Raw genomic sequence first — 20876 nt, forward strand, 5'->3', positions numbered from 1 at the left:
AAAATTGAAGAACATGCTCAGCATTTCTCAAGCTGAAAGAACTGAAGAAAAAATTCAAGCCTTGAGTTGCAATAGTGAAGGATTCTACGAGGAAAATATTAAACGACACAGGAAGCACTAAAAGAAGATAGAAGGAATACACAGAGCCACTACACCAAAAAGAATTGGTCGACGTTCAGCCATTTCAGGAGGTAGCATACGATCAAGAATTGATGGTACTGAAAAGGAAGAAATCGAAGCTGCACTGAAAAAGCTGTTTCAACAAACAGATGCAGCACTGGAGGTGCTCACTCATCTATGCCAAGGAAAAAAAAGCAAAGATGTTACTTTGAGGACTAAGGTGTGCCTTACCCAAGCCATGGTATTTTCAATCACCTTATGTGCATTGGAAAGCTGGACAACGGATAAGGAAGACTGAAGAAGAATTGATGCCTTCGATTTATGATGTTGGCAAAGAATACTGAATATACCATGGACTGCCAGAAGAACAAATCCTCTGGGAAGAAGTATAGCCAGAATGCTCCTTAGACGTGAGGGAGGCGAGACTTTGTCTCAAATTCTTTGGACATGTTATCAGGAGGGGCCAGTCCCTGGAGAAGGACATCATGCTTGGTAAAGTAGAGGATCAGTGAAAAAGAGGGAGACCCTCTCTTGGCAGTAAATGGTATATTCAATATTCTTCACCAACGCCATAATTCAAAGGCATCAATTCTTCTTGGGTCTTACTTATTCACTGTCCAGGAGATGTATAGCAAACACTGAAATATAAAAGTCTGAAGCTTTCACAAGAGATCAGACTTGGAGATATAAGTTTGGGAGTCATTTAGATAATAGTTAAAACAATGAGAATCGATGGGATCTTTAAGAGAATGTGTAGAATGAGAACAGAAAGGCAGAGGCAGAAGCTTGTGGAGCAGTGTTCGTGGGTTAGAAAAAGGAAGTACCTAAAAAGGAGAGTGAGTAGGAATGATGGTTCTATTTATACACAGACACAGAGATATGTATATATTTCTCTATATACACACATGCACAAAACATATGCATAATGTATACATATTTTGTATATTCTGAATGAAAATTGAAATTATAGAGGGACTGCCTGCCAAAGGTATAGATGAAAGCATGTTTAAAGATACAAGTATGACATACTGAATAGCTCATGAAAGGCCGAATCCAAGGAGAGCAAATTTAACAGGAAAAAGTTTAAGACCCAGCATATTCGACCACAATCCCAGCTATGGAAGTAGAGAAGAGAGGAGACCTAATTTAGTAGCAGCAGTATGAAAACAAAATTTTGAGGGTTGAGCAGTTGTAAATTCAATATGTCAATAGTATAGGATATTTTCAAAAGAACAAATACAACCTGCGATCATGTTGATGGAAATCTAATATCTGGAACGAAGTAAACCAGAATGCTGATTTAGGGGGCGTGCCTCGGGTGACATCTGCACTACTGTGTTCAGTTTCATTCAAGCTGGAGGAGCTACATAGAAGGCGGTGAAATAAGATGGTAAATGAACTTGAATCATGTCATCTTAGGAATGGTTAGAAGAAATGGAAGGAAAATTTCAGGGAAATAAATGATGGGATTTTAAAAGATACTTAAGATCCTGTAGAAGAGGCATTACAATTGTTCTCATGATTTCCAGGAGAACCAGGGAAAACGAGTCAGTCAGAATGGTTTCCCTTAAAGTCCTGTGTCTCTTTATTTTGTGTTGCTGGAAAGGGCAGGAGGCCTGGTGGCAGCAGTGGTTAAGCTCTCGTCTGCTAATCGAAAGGCCTGTGGTTTGAACTCACAGGCTGCTCCTTGGGAGAAAAGAACTGGTGATGGTGATCTGCTCTCATAAAGGCGACAGCCTAGGAAACCCGATGGGGCAGTTCTACTCTGTCCTATAGGGTCGGTATGAATGGGAATTGACTCGGTGACACACAACAATAAGAATGGTAACTTGTCAACAAATGTAGTAGATCAAAGGCAATGAGATGAGAGTACTTTCAAGGTTCCTCTCTGCTTTAAATATTCAATGCGATGGGAATGAAAAGAACAGATAATGAGACGAGTATTTCTTACTTTGCCTGGATAAAATTACAAGGAAGCAGAGGGACATACAAGGAATTTCTACTGGTTTCCCCTATGTTTTTCTAGAGTTATAGGGGGAAATAAAAATTGGAATTTCAGAATTTCTGGGAAGAAGATCTGTTCCTTGGCCATTTGATTCAAAGATGATCTCTTAGTTCCTTATATGTAGAGTTTTATCAGAAGCGTGTATTTCAGTTCACATTTGGATGATAGGTGATCATTCACTACTCTATCCCCAATTTACTCACCCAAACCTTGATTAGGGAACTGTCTTCCGAAATACTCAAATATGTACTCTCCTGATACATTTGGCCTTGTATCTAGAGCATATGGTAAAAGATTATTAGTGGCATGAAAATACTTCATTGGCTCTACTAATTTTCATATTTTTCTAAATGAAAAATGCTATCCCCAAAAAGCAGAAACAGCTGTTTAACTCAATGAAATTATGCTGAACAGTCCACAAATCTTCTGAATTTATGTTGCATTTTTACAATTTATAGCAAACTTCTTAGAAATGCATATATCCTTTGGGCCAGCAATTCCCTTTCTTGGAATTTATTCCAAAGAAACAATTAAAAACACACACAGATCGTTATAAGATTCATCATTGTTGTTTACAATAGAAAAAATTGGAAACAAAATAGAGGCTTAACAATGGGGGATGACTAAATACATATTCAATAATGCAATGGAATACTTTACCGTCCCTTGTTAACTTGTAAAGAGATTTATGGTGGATGATAATTTTAAATGAAAAAGTCAATCCCAAAACAAGGTGATCATGATTAATTCACACAACATGGAGTGCATGTGAATAGATGCAGAAAAAGGTATGAAATAAATATTCTCAAAAGTTACTTTTTATTTTATTTTTATTTCTGTTTTTGTGCTAAATGTTTAGCAAAAGAATATAGAAAAGGAACAAATAAAATGATGAATTGCTTACCTAACCACTATCAGAAAGAATAGTTTATTTAAAGTTCAAGTGAATTGGCCATCATGTCTTAGTTATAAGAGAGTTCTCCATTTTCCTTGGTGTGGTTCTTACCTCCTTTTCCACTTTCGACTTTTCCTACTTTTTTTATATCATAAACAAAAATAGATACACATACATGTATACATATTCTTAAATACAAAAAACCAAAAACCAAACCCACTGCCATCGAGTCGATTCTGACTCATAGCGACCCTATAGGACAGAGTAGAACTGCCCCGTAGAGTTTCCAAGGAGCCCCTGGCAGATTCAAACTGCCAACCTCTTGATTAGCAGCAGTAGCACTTAACCACTACATCAAAAAAAAAAAAATTTTTTTGGACATAGGTGGTATATAAAATGTATAATACATCACTATGTATACACATAAATTTAAAGAATTATTTTAAGTAAAAATAAAATCTTTTTAAACTTTATTAATTCTTTCACAGGACCTCAACTGAAGACAATGAGAAATGAAGAAAATAACACCACAGTTGCTAAAGAGTCAGTTAAAGGTTAATATCAGACTTAGAAGTTTTCAGAAGAAACAAGTACATAGTCTAAAATTTATCTCCTGAGCTCATCCTCTATTGGGTCATGAAATGAAGAGGAACAAGATGGTTTTCAGAACATAAAACCCTATATTCTTTCTGGGGGAAAACCTTTCAAATCATAGACATTCCTCAAATACACGGACCACCTCAACCCTCCCATGTAGGTGGCCACTCCTTTCTCTGTGCCTCCTTGGAACCCTGTACAGACTCTGTCATTGCACTTATAATGAAAAACTTGTTTATTTGCTTTTCTCCCCTGAGAGGTGAGTAGAAATGGCATCGCATACTTCTTAGTATCTAGCCCCAAGCACAGTGGCAACTTTGCATTTGTGGCACAAAAAAGTGTTCCTTGAGCAAATGAATTAATTGTTCATGAGACATTGCAGGTAGATCTTACCTTCCAAATTAGCATTTGATTCGTTGTATCTTTGCTGTAAATGTTCTCTACCACACACCTAATGGAGCACAGAACCAAAAGGAAAACCACATGATGTTATTAAACATGAAAATGAGAGTCTTTCCGATATGATTTCTGGGATAGTGGGTTTTCAACAAACATTGTCTCACTTTATCTTCATTTATTTAGAATGGCCAAAAATATTTTTTAAATCAGAGCTTTCTAAAGTCTTTCACAACACAACTTTTCTCCTGCAGCAACGAGTGGAAATAGACATTGATAATAGATTTTGTCACAAAAGGCAGTTTTAAAAATTTCCACTTTACTAGAACTAATTATTCCTGGGGAAAAGGAGACAAAATGTAAACTCACAATCTCATTTATTTGAATCACAAGAATAAAGATGTAAGAGGAGTGTGAAATAGGTGAAAATATATAAAACTTTATGAAAATACATAAGCAGATTATAAAATCGTACTTATATAAAAATGATAAAAAAATATTTTCTTGAAGGTTGTAAAGAAGGCCAGAGTGAGAAAAAATATACACATATGATGTTTTCTATCTGGAAAAGAGTTGCCAACGTGACCCAGTGGGACTAATAGACAAAACATCGTAGAAGTATGATTGACTAATCTTGAGTAGACTACACATTGTTATGGGACCATGAAAACATTTTAAATGCTTCCAAGCTTTTGTAACTGCATCTTTGGCATATGGATATTATAATGAACTCTTCTAAATGGCCTGAGGAAGAAAGAAAAAATTGAAAATATATTTAACGACACGTAATGCATTTCACCTTATAATAAAAATAGACATAGAGTTAAAGCTTAGGAGGGATCAGTCGCTGAAGAAGAACTCCATGCTTTGTAGAGTTAGAGGGTCAGCGGAAAAGAGGAAGACCCTCAAGGAGATGGATTGACACAGTGGTTACAACGATGGGCTCAAGGGTAACAATGATTATTAAGATGGTGCCGGACCAGGCAGTGTTTTGTTCTGTGGTACATAGGGTCGCTCTGAGTCAGAAGCAACTTGACGGCACCTAAAAACAACAATGTTAAAGCTTAAAATGCCCTTCTTTGTAGATACTATAATTGATGGGCAGCAAAAAAAAAAAAAAAAGACAATAAGTATGAAAATAAGAGGAAAATGGAAATCAGGCTCAAGAAAATTCACTTGTAATTAGACTTGATTTGATGAATTCTTGGTGTCACTTTTAGCCCTCTTTTCTGAATTGAAAGGATTCTGTGAGACATAATAAACTATTACATTTCTACCAGAGAAAACTATCGCCAGGCCAGTGTCCTGATGAACATTGTTGTTGTGGCTAGGGGCCACTGAGTCAGTTTCAAATCATAATGACCCTATGTATAACAGAATAAAACACTGCCTGGTCCTGTGCCATCCTCACAATCATTGAAATAGTTGAGTCCATTGCTGCAGCCACTGTGTCAGTCCATCTTGTTTAGGGTCATCTTCTTTTTCACTAACCCTCTACTACACCAAGCACCATGTCCTCCTCGAGGGACTGGACCCTCCTGATAACATGTTCAAATTAAGTGAGATGAAGTCTTGCTTCTAAGGAGCATTCTAGCTATACTTCCTTCAAGACAAATTAGTTCCTTCTTCTGGCAGTCCATGGTATATTGAATATTCTTCGCCAACACCATAATTCAAAGGCATCAATTCTTCTTTGGTCTTCCTTATTTATTATCCAGCTTTCCCATGCATATGAAGTGATTGAAAATACCATGGCTTGGGTCAGGCACACCTTAGTACTTAAAGTGACATCTTTGCTTTTTAACACTTTAAAGAGGTCTTTTGCAGCAGATTTGCCCAATGCGATGCGCCTTTTGATTTCTTGACTGCTGCTTCCATGGCTGTTGATTGTGGATATAAGTAAAATGAAATCCTTGATGACCTCAATCTTTTCTGTTTATCATGACGTTGCTTATTGGTCCAGTTGTGAGGATTTCTGTTTTCTTTATGTTGAGGTATAATCCATACAGAAGGCTGTAGTCTTTGATCTTCATCAGTAAGTGCTTCAAGTCCTCTTCATTTTCAGCAAGCAAGGCTGTGTCATCTGCATAATGCAGGTTGTTAACGAGTCTTCCTCCAATTCTGATGCCATGTTGTTCTTCATGTAGTCCAGCTTCTCGGATTATTTGCTCATTGTATAGATTGAATAAGCCTGGTGAAAGGTTACAATCCTGATGCACACCTTTCCTGACTTTAAACCACCCAGTATCCCCTTGTTCTGTTCAAACAACTGCCTCTTGGTCTATGTACAGGTTCCTCATAAGCACAATTAAGTGTTCTAGAATTCCCATTCTTCACAATGTTATCCATAATTTGTTAATGATCCACACAGTCGAATGCCTTTGTGTAATCAATGTCAATAAAGCACAGGTCTTCCTGGTATTCTCGGGTTTTAGCCAAGATTCATCTGACATCAGCAATGATGGGCCTCCTTCCATGTCCTCTTCTGAATCTGGCTTGTATTTCGGCAGTTCCCTGTCGACACACTGCTGCAGCCACTTGTGAATGATCTTCAGCAAAATTTTACTTGCATATGATATTGTTTGATAATTTACACATTCTGTTGGATCACCTTTCTTTGGAATGGGTACAAATATGGATCTCTTCCAGTCAGTTGGCCAGGTAGCTGTCTTCCAAATTTCTTAGCATAGATGAGTGGGCACCTACAGTGCTGCCTCCATTTGTTGAAACATCTCAGTTGATACTCTGTCAATTCCTGGAGCCTTGTTTTTCACCAATGCCTTCAGTGCAGCTTGGACTTCCTCCTTCAGTACCACAAGTTCCTGATCATATGCTACCTCCTGAAATGGCTGGACATTGACCAATTCTTTTTGGTACAGTGACTCTGTGTATTCCTTCCATCTTCTTTTGATGCTTCCTGCATTATTCAATATTTGCCTTTGAATCCTTCAATACTGCAACTTGATGCTTTAACTTTCAGTTCTTTCAGCATGAGAAACGCCAAGTGTGTTCTTACCTTTTGGTTTTCTATCTTCTTACTGAATGGGGTCCACAAATTCTAACCTCAGTAATCTATGGTTGTATGTTTTGTTGACAGCCTTCAAAATCAATTATTTTTTTTTTTTTAATTTTTATTAAGCTTCAAGTGAACATTTACCATTCCAATCAGTCTGTCACATGTAGGTTTACATACATCTTACTCCCTTCTCCCACTTGCTCTCCCCCTATTGAGTCAGCCCTTACAGTCTCTCGTTTTGTGCCAATTTTACCTTCTTCCCTCTCTCTCTATCCTCCCATCCCCCCTCCAGTCAAGAGTTGCCAACACACTCTCCCGTGTCCACCTGATTTAATTAGCTCACTCTTCATCAGTATCTCTCTCCCCCCCACTGACCAGTCCTTTTCATGCCTGATGATTTGTCTTCGGGGATGGTTCCTGTCCTGTGCCATCAGAAGTTCTGGGGAGCATTGTCTCTGGGATTCCTCTAGTCGCAATCATACCATTAGGTGTGGTCTTTTAATGAGAATTTGGGGTCTGCATCCCATTGGTCTCCTGCTCCCTCAGGAGTTGTCTGTTGTGTTCCCTGACAGGGCAGACATCGATTGTCGCCGGGCACCAACTAGTTCTTCTGGTCTCAGGATATTGTAGGTCTCTGGTTCAAGTGGCCCTTTCTGTCTCTTGGGTTCTTAGTTGTCGTGTGACCTTGGTGTTCTTCCTTTGCCTTTGCTCCCGGTGGGTTGAGACCAATTAATGTATTTTAGATGGCTGCTTGTTGGCATTTAGGACCCCAGGTGCCACAATTCAAAGTGGGATGCAGAGTGTTTTCATAATAGAATTGTTTTGCCCATTGATTTAGAAGTCCTCTCAAACCAAGTTCCCCAGACCCCAGCCCCTGCTTCGCTATCCTTTGAAGCTTTCACAAAATCAATTATTGAGAGTGTCTTAATAGGAAATAAAGTCAATTACTTTTAAAAATAATTTACTAATATTATTTAGGAACATATTGATGTCTTACAAGCAAATATAACAAATAGTTCAAAAAATAGGAATTCATAAATTCACGTCAACTTATAATTAGATAAATAAAGAAAATGAGGAAAAGGGAAGGATCCTACTTGTAGCAGAGTGACAAATATCAATGATAAACACGGGGAGTGCTGGTGTTGGAAAGTTATCTTGTTGAAACCATCATAATAAAGACTGGGTCAGACAAAAATGCTAGATGCTAAATCCAAGGGGAAATTTTGATGAGGAACACAATATTTACATGGTCTTAATGTCTCTCTTCAGCTGTGAGAAAATTAGAATAAGTTCACAAGAGCCAAAGTACGACCTCGAGTATATCCCACCTGAATTTAGAGACCATCTCAAGAATAGATTTAACACGTCGAACACTAATAACTGAAGACCAGATGAATTGTGGAAGGACTTCAAGGACATCATACATGAAGAAAGCAAGAGGTCATTAAAAAATATGAAAGAAAGAAAAGACCAAAATGGATGTCAGAAGAGACTCTGAAACTTGCTCTTGAACTTCGAGTAGCTAAAGCAAATGGAAGAAATGATGAAGTCTTAACTCAAAGAGTTGAACAGAAGATTTCAAAGGGTGGCTTGAGAGGACAAAGTAAAGTATTATAATAACAGGTGCAAAGATCTGGAGTTAGAACCAAAAGGGAAGAACAGGCTCAGCATTTCTCAAGCTCAAAGAACTGAAGAACAATTTCAAGCCTTGAGTTGCAATATTGAAGGATTCCACAGGGAAAATCAAAAGAAGATAGAAGGAATACACAGAGTCATTATATCAAAAGGAAATGGTTGATGTTCATCCATTTTGGGAGGTAGCACATGATCAGAAAGCAACTGTACTGAAGGAAGAGGTCCAAGCTGCACTGGAGGCATTGGCAAAAAACAAGGCTCAAGGAATTGATGTAATATCAATAGAGATGTTTCAACAAATGAATGTAGCACTAGAAGTGCTCACTTGTCTATGCCAAGAAATTTGGAAGTCAGCTACCTAGCCAACCGACTGGAAGAAATCCATATTTATGCCTATTCCAAAGAAAGGTGATCCAATGGAATTCACAAATTATCAAGTAATATCATTAATATCAAATGCAAGTAAATTTTTGCTGAAGATCATTCAAAAACAGCTGCAGCAGTGCTTTGATTGGAAACTGCCAGAAATTCAAGCCAGATTCAGAAGAGGACATGCGACCAGGGATATCATTGCTGACATCAGATGGATCCTGGCTGAAAGCAGAGAATATCAGAAAGATGTTTACCTGTGTTTTATTGACTACAAAAAGGCATTCGACTGTGTGGATCATAACAAATCATGGATAAAATTGTGAAGAATGGGAATTCTAGAGCTCATGAGGAACCTGTACATAGACCAAGAGGCAGTTGTTTGAACAGAACAAGGGGATACTGGGTGGTTTAAAGTCAGGAAAGGTGTGCATCAGGGTCGTGTCCTTTCACCACGCTTATTCAGTCTGTATAAAAAAGAAGCTGGACTATATGAAGAAGAACATGGCATCAGAATTAGAGGAAGACTCATTAACAACCTGCATTATGCAGATGACACAGCCTTGCTTGCTGAAAATGAGGAGGACTTGAAGCACTTACTGATGAAGATCGAAGACCACTGCCTTCAGTATGGATTACACCTCAACATAAAGAAAACAAAAATCCTCACAACTGGACCAATAAGCAACATCATGATAAACAGAGAAAAGATTGAGGTCATCAAGGATTTCATTTTACTTATATCCACAATCAACAGCCATGGAAGCAGCAGTCAAGAAATCAAAAGGCGCATTGCATTGGGCAAATCTGCTGCAAAAGACCTCTTCAAAGTGTTAAAAGGCGAAGATGTCACTTCAAGGACTAAGAACACCTGTTCCAAGTTATGGTGTTTTCAGTCACCACATACACATGGGAAAGCTGGGCAATGAATAAGGAAGACCAAAGAGGAATTGATGCCTTTGAATTATGGTGTTGGTGAAAAATATTCAATATACCATGGACTGCCAAAAGAAGGAACAAGTCTGTCTTGGAAGAAGTACAGCCAGAATGCTCCTTAGAAGCGAGGATGGCGAGACTTCTTCTCATGTACTTTGAACATGTTATCAGGAGGGTTCAGTCCCTGGAGGAGATTATGCTTGATAAAATAGAGGGTAAGTGAAAAAGAGGAGGACCCTGAATGAGATGGACTGACACGGTGGCTGCAACAACGGGGTCCAAAAGCAACGATTGTGGGGATGGTGCAGGACCCGGCAGTGTTTTGTCCTGTTGTGAACGGTGATACAACAAACGTTGAAGATGAGCAGAAACAGGATCCCTCATACATTGTTAGTGAAAACGTAAGATGACGTAGAGCCAGCTATTAAGTTCTGCTAATTGATCAGTTGTTTTCAACAATGCCCTGGGGCATAAATTGCTGTATAGGCCAATTCAATGAAATTAATGCTCATTTGAAAAGATAGTTCCAGAGGTTAGTGTTATGATTTATTCTGACCCCAGATGGGATCCTTCCAGCTGTCTCTTGTTTTCTCTGGCAAACTAACCGGCCTACAGTTTAGCCTACATCTTCAATCAATCAACCAATCTCCTCCCAGTTGTTTCTCATCACAACAGCCACTGTTTCTGAGAGGACCCTTGGATTTGAGCTCTCCACGTCCTGTTGCAAGTGGGCTGTATCCTTTGGGAAGAGATTAGGAGCTACCTGTTTTATGGTCTGCTTCCTTCCTATCCCAAGGCAAAATCTCTGAACCAGGGTCCTGGAGCTGGGGGTAGGGACAGTGAGGCTCTTCTCTCTGAGAAGTGACACCCTTGTGTTTAGGAGCTGAACTCAAGGTAATTTTGTAGTTTTATAAACAGTAAATAAGAATGACCAAATTTTAACCATTAACTCTTCCTGGGGAAAAACAAGGTAAGAGAAGGTAAGAGGAAATAACTTATCATTCTCTGCAATCATTTTTTTCAGTAATTGTTAACAATGATCAATAAGATTTACCTCTTGTTCTTCTCTGGCATTTTCATGGATTTCTATAGTAGAATTTCTTTCCTTCTTTGTTTTCAGATGTTTTTTGGTTTTTAGCTAGATAGAAGAACCAGATATAAAATCATTATTTAATCAAAACAAGTATATACACAGACTTAAAACTACCTTGGAACTTCCATTTCTAGGAAGTGTGGAATGGAGTTTACTTCTCCTGGAATCCAAACTTCTGAGCTCCATGGAGGCTGGGGTGACCTACCCAAGCCACGGACTTGAGACGATCTTTGAGCCTTTGGCCTTGAGGAAACTAGTTTCCTAAAAGTTACCTTACCTTTTAGTCAAACAATAGTCTAGAGCGTTTTGCCTCAGGCATTGTGCTCTTTTGAAGAATTACCTATGCGCAGTCAGTTTCAAGAAACAGAAGTTCCAAGGTCAGACTAGAAACTAAGTGTTTAGGGTAAATTGTTATTGTGAAAGCACTGTTCTGGCCCCATTTCCATAGCAATGTTGATAAGATAGGGTATAAGAATCATTGGAGGGTCTCTCAACTTCAGGACATTTTTGACTCCCTAGTTGAAATGTTACCTGGATTTGCAAATCACATATTAAAAATACTTCAATCAATTTCTATTTTTGGCTTAATATGATTTTTGTTTGAACAGAGGATAAGTAATTTTCCCTATTCTGTCTAAATACAACTAAAAATTCTGGACATCACATAATAAAGTAATATAAAAGACTCTGAAAGGTGGAAAGAAGAAGGCAGACTGACTAGAAACTTTAGGATCAGAGGAGTGACACAGTGATGCATTCCCTAGGTTTTCTTTTTGTCTCATACACCCCAGATTTACCGCAGGAGAAGCTGGCAACCCATAAATACCAATGAGTGCAGGCAGACAAACAAACAAACACTCCAACAAAAGCTTCTTTTCTCTGTCCAAGGACCAAAAAGCAGGCAGCTTGGATAGAACACTTTTAGATAATAACTACTTTACTTCAACTAAATACCACAAAAAAACTGTGGCCCCACCCATGCCAACCAAGGCTGAATGGGGAACTGTATTCGTTTCCTAGGGCAGCTGTAATGAATTATCACAAACTGGGTAAAATAACATAAATTTGATCTCTCACATTCCTGAGGCTAGAGGTTTGAAATCAAGGTATTGGCAGGGTCATGCTCCCTCAGAAGGCTCCATCCTTCTTTTTAGCTTCTGGTGGTTGCCGGTAATCCTTGATGTCCTCAGTTTGTAACCGCATCACTCCAATCTTTTCCTCCATTGTCACATAGGCTTCTTCTCTGCTGTCTTGGTCATCTAGTGCTGCTATAACAGAAATACCACAAGCGGACGGCTTTAACAAAGAGAAATTTATTCTCTCACAGTCTAGGAGGCTAGCAGTACAAATTCAGGGTGCCAGCTCCAGGGTAAGGCTTTCTGTCTCTGTCGGCTCTAGAGGAAGGTCCTTGTCATCAATCTTCCCCTATCAAGGAACTTCTCAGTGCAGGGACCCCAGATCCAAAGGATATATTATTCTCCTGGCTCTTGTTTCTTGGTGGGATAGGTCCCCTTGTCTCTCTGCTCACTTTTCTCTTTTATATCTCAAAAGAGATTGACTTAAGACACAACCTAATCTTGTAGAGTGAGTCCTGCCTCATTAACATAACCGCCGATAATCCCACCTTATTAACATCATAGAAGTAGGATTTACAACACACAGGAAAATCACATCAGATGATGAAATGGTGGACAATCATGCAATACTGGGAATCATGGCCTAGCCAAGTTGACAGACATTTTTGGGGGGGACATAATTTAATCCATAACACCTATGCATGTGTCTCTTCTCTGTGTCTCTGTCTGTGTCCAAATTTCCCTCTTCTTATAAGAACACCAATCCTTGGATTTAAGGGCCATCCTAATCCAGTATAACTTCACTTTAACTTGATTACATCTACAACGACTTTATTTCCAAATAAATTCAAATTAAGGATATAGCTGTCTCTTTGATGGCGCTTAATGATCGCTACCTCCTGGTATTCATGTCCCGTGTAATCTTCTCTCATTGAGTATGGGCTGAATCTACTGATTCACTTCTAATGAATTGAACATGGCAAAAGTGATGGGATGTTGCTTCTGAGATTAGGTTACAAATACTGTAGCTTCCATTTTGTGTGCCCTCTTTTGTTCTCTTGCTTGTTTGCTCAGATGGAATCCAGCTGGGTTCCATCATTGTGAGGAACTAGGAAGGCCCACGGTCAACAGCCAGAGAGGAACTAAGACCATCAGTTCAGCAACCTGTGAAGAAATGAATCCTATGAACAACCAAATGAGTGAGCTTGGAAGAGGATCCTTCCTCAAACAATCCAGCAAATGAGACTGTAGCCTGGTCAACACCTTCACTGCAGTCTTGAGAGAAACCTTGAAGTAGAAGCATCCTGCTAAGCGATGCCCAGATACCTGACCTACCGAAACTGTGAGGTAATAAATGTTTGTGGTTTTAAGCTACTATTGCTTGGGGTAATTTGTTACACAGCCATAAAATATTAGCACAATATTCTTTGTTAAGACCTTGGGAATTTTTTTTAAGGTAACATCTAATAGACCCTAGCAGCTGAACAGATGTCTCTATTCACCTGGAGCAACAAAGGAAGAAGGAGAGTCGGGAATGTTATTGTTGTTAGGTGCCATCTAGTTGGTTCCAAGTCATAACGACCCTCCGTACAACAGAATGAAACACTGCCCGGCCCTGCACCATCCTCACAATTGTTGTTATGCTTGAGCCCCTTGTTGCAACCACTGTGCCAATACATCTCATTGAGGGTCTTCCTCTTTTTCGCTGACCCTCTGCTTTACCAAGCATGATGTCCTTCTCCAGGGACTGGTCCCTCCTGATAACATGTCCAAAGTACATGAGATGAAGTCTTGCCATTCATACTTCTAAGGAACATTCTGGCTGTACTTCTTTCAAGACAGATTTGTTTGTTCTTCTGGCAGTCCATGGTATATTCAATATTCATCACCAACACCATATAATTCAAAGGCTTCAATTCTTCTTCTGTCTTCCTTACTTATTGTCCAGGCATAGGAGATGGAAACAGAATGTGTGGCATATTACCTCCATGAACAACTGCCTCCTTTGCCATGAGACCAGAAGAATTGGAAGGTGCCTGACTACTATTACAGAACATTTTGATCAAAGATTCCATAGGAGTATCCTGCCTGATCAAAAGGGGAAAATGTAGAATGGAATTTCAAATTCTCATGCAATCCAGAGGCTGGATGAACCTCTGAAACTATTGCCCTGAGATAATCTTTAAACCTTAAACCAAAAATATTTCCTGAAGTCTCCTTTAAATTAAACAATGTTGTTTGTTGTTAGGTGCTGTTGAGTTGGTTCTGACTCATAGCAAGCCAATGCACAACAGAATGAAGCATCGCCCAGTCCTGCGCCATCCTCACAATCCTTGTTATGCTGGAGCCCATTGTTGTAGCCACTATGTCAATGCATCTTGTTGAGGGTCTTCCTCTTTTCCAAATCTAACAGTAGTTTAGCTTAATTAGTAAAGAACTTCTGTTTTCAGCCTTGTGTTCTTTCAAGAACTATGTATATGGGACCAAATTGGCAACAGCAACTTGAAAGATGGGCTATAAAACTGAGGGGGCAGTGAGTTTATGTTAGTGGGGGAGGAACAGCTTGGAAAAGGAGGGTGGGAATGGTTGCCCAACTCAAAGGATGTAGTCATTGTCACTGAATTCTACATGAAGAAATTGTGGGTTTATGTTCTGCTGTGTACATTCTCAACAACAAAATAAAATTATTTATTTTAAAAAAGCCTCTAAAGTTAGAAAATTCTATGATTAAAGATATGGTACATAATCAGGAAATAACAATTATTGTTGTTAAATAAATGTTGTTAATATATATGTTGATATTATATTAGTAATAATTAAAGGGAATTATTGTTGTGAAATAAACGAGCAATTAATTATACAACTGTCTGATCATTAGTCACAATAAGAAGACTACATATTTAGCACATCTATATCATAAGCAGAAATGTTCAATCATACCTGAGAAGTTAACTTGAGAAGATAAGGCTGAGAGTCATTGGATTCAGAACTGTCAGAGCCTCGGCTACTACAAAAAATATTAACAATTTATTTCAGTTTACAGAATGTTTTGGGTTGCACTTTTAAATTTCAACTGTTGCTTTTAATTTTTTTTTTTTTAATCATATTGGAATTGGTAGAAATAGTTCTTATAATAAGAAGGCTGTTTGCAAACAGAGGTTTAAATGTTTGGATGTTCAGACAGCTTAGAAGCAGAGGTCTTCTTGTTGAATGTATGGAGAGAGATGACAAGTTGGGCCAATGGAGTGTAAGCTTCAGAGAAGTGGGCATTTTCATCCATCTGGCTCACTGCTGTACCACCAGAGTGAAAATAGTGCCTGGCACATAGTAGGCACTCAGAGAATATTGGTTAATAAATGAATGAATAAGTGCTATATTCAGCAGATTCCTAGCTCTCAGGGGTATCATTAGCTCTTAAAATTCATTATTTGAACACACCACTTTCAGTGAAGGACAGGACATCCAGAAAGAAGCTCAATAAAGATACAGAAGATCTAAATGCCACAATAAACCAACATGACCTCGTAGACATGTACAGAACACTCCACCCAGCAGCCGTCAAGTATACTTTCTTTTCTAGTGCTCGTGGAACATTCTCTAGAATAGACCACATATTAGGTCATAAAGCAAGCCTTAGCAGAATCCAGAACATTGAAATATTACAAAGCATCTCCTCTGACCACAACGCCATTAAAGTGGAAATCAATAACAGAAAAAGCAGGGAAAAGAAATCAAACACTTGGAAACTTAACAATACCCTGCTCAAAAAAAGATTGGACTATAAAAGACATTAAGGATGGAATAAAGAAATTCATAGAATCCTATGAGAATGAAAACACTTCCTATGAAAACCTTTGGGACACAGCGAAAGCAGTGCTCAGAGGTCAATTTATATCAATAAATGCACACATCCAAAAAGAAGAAAGGGCCAAAATCAAAGAATTATCCCTACAACTTGAACAAATAGAAAGAGAGCAACAAAAGAAATCTTCAGGCACCAGAAGAAAACAAATAATAAAAATTAGAGCAGAACTAAATGAAATAGAAAACAGAAAAACAACTGAAAGAATTAACAAGACCAAAAGCTTGTTCTTTGAAAAAATCAACAAAATTGATAAACTATTGGCCAAACTGACAAAAGAAAAACAAGAGAGGAAGCAAAAAACCCAAATAAGAAATGAGAGGGGTGATATGACAACAGACCCAACTGAAATTAAAAGAATCATATCAGATTACTATGAAAAATTGTACTCTAACAAATTTGAAAACATAGAAGAAATGGATGAATTCCTAGAAATACACTACTTACCTAAACTAACAAAAATAGAGGTAAAACAACCAAACAGACCCATAACAAAAGAAGAAATTGAAAAGGTAATCAAAAAACTCCCAACAAAAAAAAAGCCCTGGCCCGGACAGCTTCACTGCAGAGTTCTACCAAACTTTCAGAGAAGAGTTAACACCACTACTACTAAAGGTATTTCAGAGCATAGAAAAGGACGGAATACTCCCAAACTCATTCTATGAAGCCACCATAACCCTGATACCAAAACCAGGTAAAGACACCATAAAAAAAAAAAAAAAAAAGAAAATTACAGACCTATATCCCTCATGAACATAGATGCAAAAATCCTCAACAAAATTCTAGCCGATAGAATTCAACAACATATCAAAAAAATAATTCACCATGACCAAGTGGGATTCATACCAGGTATGCAGGGATCGTCAACATTAGAAAAACAATTAATGTAATCCATCATATAAATAAAACAAAAGATAAGAATCACGTGATTTTATCAATTGATGCAGAAAAGACCTTTGACAAAGTCCGACACCCATTCATGATAAAAACTCCCAGCAAAATAGGAATAGAAGGAAAATTCCTCAACATAATAAAGGGCATTTATACAAAGCCAATAGCCAACATCATCCTAAATGGAGAGAGCCTGAAAGCATTCCCCTTGAAATTGGGAACCTGACAATGATGCCCTTTATCACCATTCTCATTTAACATTGTGCTGGAGGTCCTAGCCAGAGCAATTATGCTAGATAAAGAAATAAAGGGCATCCAGATTGGCAAGGAAGAAGTTAAAAGTATCTCTGTTTGCAGATGACATGATCTTATACACAGAAAACCCTAAGGAATCCTCAAGAAAACCACTGAAATTAATAGAAGAGTTTAGCAGAGTATCAGGATATAAGACAAACAGACAAAACTCAGTTGGATTCCTCTACACCAACAAAAAGAACATCAAAGAGGAAACCGCCAAATCAATACCATTTACAGTAGCCCCCAAGAAGATAAAATACTTAGGAATAAATCTTACCAGAGATGTAAAAGACTTACACAAAGAAAACTGCAGTACACTTCTGCCAGAAACCAAAAGAGACTGGAAGAACATACCTTGCTCTTGGATAGGAAGACTTAACATTATAAAAATGTCTATTCTACCAAAAGCGATCTATAGATTTAATGCGATTCCCATCCAAATTCCAAAGACATTTTTTAATGAGATGGAGAAACAAATCACCAACTTCATATGGAAGGGAAAGAGGCCCCGGATAAGTAAAGCATTATTGAAAAAGAACAAAGTGGGAGGCCTCACTCCACCTGATTTTAGAACCTATTATACCGCCACAGTAGTCAAAACAGTCTGGTACTGGTACAACAACAGATACATAGACCGATGGAACAGAAATGAGAATCCAGACATAAATCCATCTACATATGAGTAGTTGATAGTTGATGAAGGCCCCAAAGCAGTTAAATGGGGAAAAAGACAGTCTTTTTAAGAAATGGTGCTAGCAAAACTGGATATCCATCTGCAAAAAAAAAAAAAATGAAACAAGATCTATACCTCATGCCATGCACAAAAATGAGCTCAAAATGAATCAAAGACCTAAATATAAAATCTAAAATGATAAAGATCATGGAAGAAAAAATAGGGACATTAGGAGCCCTAATACATGGCATAAACAGTATACAAAACATTACAAACAATGCAGAAGAAAAAGTAGATAACTGGGAGTTCCTAAAAATCAAACACCTATGCTCATCTAAAGACTTCACCAAAAGAGTAAAATGATTACCTACAGACTGGGAAAAAGTTTTTAGCTATGACATTTCTGATCAGCTCCTGATCTAAAATCTACATGATACTGCAAAAACTCAACTACAAAAAGACAAGTAACCCAATTAAAAAATGGGCAAAAGATATGAACAGACACTTCACTAAAGAAGATATTCAGGTAGCTAACAGATACATGAAGGAACAGCTCACGATCATTAGCCATTAGAGAAATGCAGATCAAAACTACAATGAGATTCCATCTCACTCCAACAAGGCTGGCATTAATCCAAAAAACACAGAATAATAATTGCTGGAGAAGCTGTGGAGAGATTGGAACACTTATACACTGCTGGTAGGAATGTAAAATGGTACAATCACTTTGGAGATCAATTTTGAGCTTCCTTAAAAAGCTAGAAATAGAACTACCACAGGATCCAGCAATCCCACTCCTTGGAATATATTCTAGAGGAATAAGAGCCTTTACACGAACAGATATATGCACACCCATGTTCACCGCAGCACTGTTTACAATAGCAAAAAGATGGAAGCAATCGAGGTGCCCATCAATGGATGAATGGATAAATAAATTGTATCAATAAAGAACAGTGATGAATCTGTGAAACATTTCATAACATGGAGGAATCCGGAAGGCATTATGCTGAGTGAAATTAGTCAGTTGCAAAAGGACAAATATTGTATAAGACCACTATTATAAGAACTCAAGAAATAGTTTAAACTGAGAAGAAAATATTCTTTGATGGTTATGAGAAGGGGGAGGGGTGGATGGTGAGAGGGGTATTCACTAATTAGATAGTAGATAAGAATTACTTAGGTGACCAGAAAGACAACACACAATACAGGCGAGGTCAGAACAACTGGAATAAACCAAAAGCAAAGAAGTTTCCTGAATAAACTGAATGCTTCGAAGGCCAGCGTAGCAGGGGCAGGGGTCTGGGAACCATGGTTTCAGGGGACATCTAAGTCAATTGGCATAATAAAATCGGTTAAGAAAACATTCTGCATCCCACTTTGGAGAGCGGCGCATGGGGTCTTAAATGCTAGGAAGCGGCTATCTAAGATGCATCAATCGGTCTCAACGCACTTGGACCAAAAGAGAATGAAGAACACCAAGGACACAAGATAATTACGAGCCCAAGAGACAGAAAGGGCCACATAAACCAGAAACTACATCAGCCTGAGACCAGAAGAACTAGATGGTGCCTGGCTACCACTGAAGACTGCCCTGACGGGGAACACAACGGAGAACCCTTGAGGGAGCAGAAGAGCAGTGGGATGCAGACCCCAAATTCTTGTAAAAAGACCAGACTTAATGGTCTGACTGAGACTATAAGGACCCCGGTGGTCATGGCCCCCAGACCTTCTGTTGCCCCAGGACAGGAACCATTCCCAAAGCTAACTCTTCAGACAGGGATTGGGCTGGACAATGGGATGGAAAGGGATGCTGGTGAGGAGTGAGCTTCTTGGGTCTGGTGGACACTGGAGACTATGTTGGCATCTCCTGCCTGGAGGGGACATGAGAGGGTAGAGGTGGTTAGAAGCTGGCAAAATGGACACGAAAAGAGAGGGTGGAGGGAGGGAGCAGACTGTCTCATTAGGGGGAGAGCAATTGGGAGTATGTAGCAAGGTGTATATAAGTTTTTGTGTGAGAGACTGACTTGATTTGTAAACTTTCACTTAAAGCACAACAAAAATTAAAAAAAATTCATTATTTTTACATCGCTTCATTTCCATCCTGCTTAAAGGCAATCCAGGGCCACACAAAACAGAGTAGGTTGAGACTAAAGAAGTCACACAGAAATCTAATTGCAACTGTGTAGTGGAGTGGTGGGCAACATTTTTTGCTTGAGAGCCAATTCCGGAAAGAAAATATTTCCGGGCTGTATTTTAAAAACAAACAAACACATACAAGTGTGCATGTGTGGTTTTATATACACAATAAGATGTATACACACATACTCACGTTCTTAAACATATTTGTATTATTTCTCCATCACTAAATTCTTCTCCTTTTTTTGGCTAAGAAACTACCTAACTAGTATTTACTGTAGTTTTGATTGAATGTGCATTAGAAGATCTTTTGTCATTAAGCACAGATCCTTTTTAAAGCTTTTTTATTTCTTTTCTTGACTACCTTGTAAGCTACTTAACTGCTGTTTGTCCTAGTGCCACTAAATATTGCATTCTTTAGAAGGAGGGATTTTCCATTGCAAATTAGAAAACCCATCAATGCTTTTAAACCAAAAAACTTCTGCATTTCCTTACGTTGAAACACATTTATTTTTCCTTTTTCAGCAGCAGCTATAAGAGGAATTTAAATTTTATTTGGCAAACTGCCCCTCTGCACTCACAACTTAAGACCCACTGAATTAAAAAAATTTTACTTCTCAGACCCAGCTACAGTGTGCTTACAATAGTGGCCTTCCTGGGAAATCCATTTTAACTTATTTTTTCTATATGTTAGATCCAGCTACAGAGAGCCAGAGGCAAGAGGATTGGACTGAGTTTGACTCATTGTAGGCCTTGATTTCTCCTTTTGTGATATGGAAATTCCTACAGTTATATAGAAGGCTGCAACATAGGATCAGAAACTTAAGAGTCTCTTAATCTGACCTGATGTGTTTCACCTATGCTGCCATGAATGAA

General features: G+C 38.4%; 1 protein-coding gene across 10 annotated transcripts in view; it reads right to left on the reverse strand.

Annotated features, from left to right (window-relative positions):
* AGBL3 (AGBL carboxypeptidase 3) overlaps positions 1–20876 on the reverse strand; it is a 91221-nt gene that overhangs the window by 20080 nt on the left and 50265 nt on the right. For 7 of the 10 annotated variants that reach the window (XM_049893349.1, XM_049893348.1, XM_049893351.1 and 4 more), the window contains 4 exons: positions 15082–15148; positions 11027–11110; positions 4011–4068; positions 2329–2400 (listed from right to left, as the gene is read on the reverse strand). In XM_049893349.1, coding sequence (XP_049749306.1) covers positions 2329–2400; positions 4011–4068; positions 11027–11110; positions 15082–15148 — 281 coding nt within the window. Of the gene's footprint in view, positions 1–2328; positions 2401–4010; positions 4069–11026; positions 11111–11168; positions 12334–15081; positions 15149–20876 lie in introns of those variants that run through there. The other 3 variants (XM_049893346.1, XM_049893343.1, XM_049893347.1) reach the window with 2 other exon arrangements.

Source organism: Elephas maximus, chromosome 8, assembly GCF_024166365.1.
Source record: "Elephas maximus indicus isolate mEleMax1 chromosome 8, mEleMax1 primary haplotype, whole genome shotgun sequence".
Lineage (NCBI taxonomy): Eukaryota > Metazoa > Chordata > Mammalia > Proboscidea > Elephantidae > Elephas > Elephas maximus.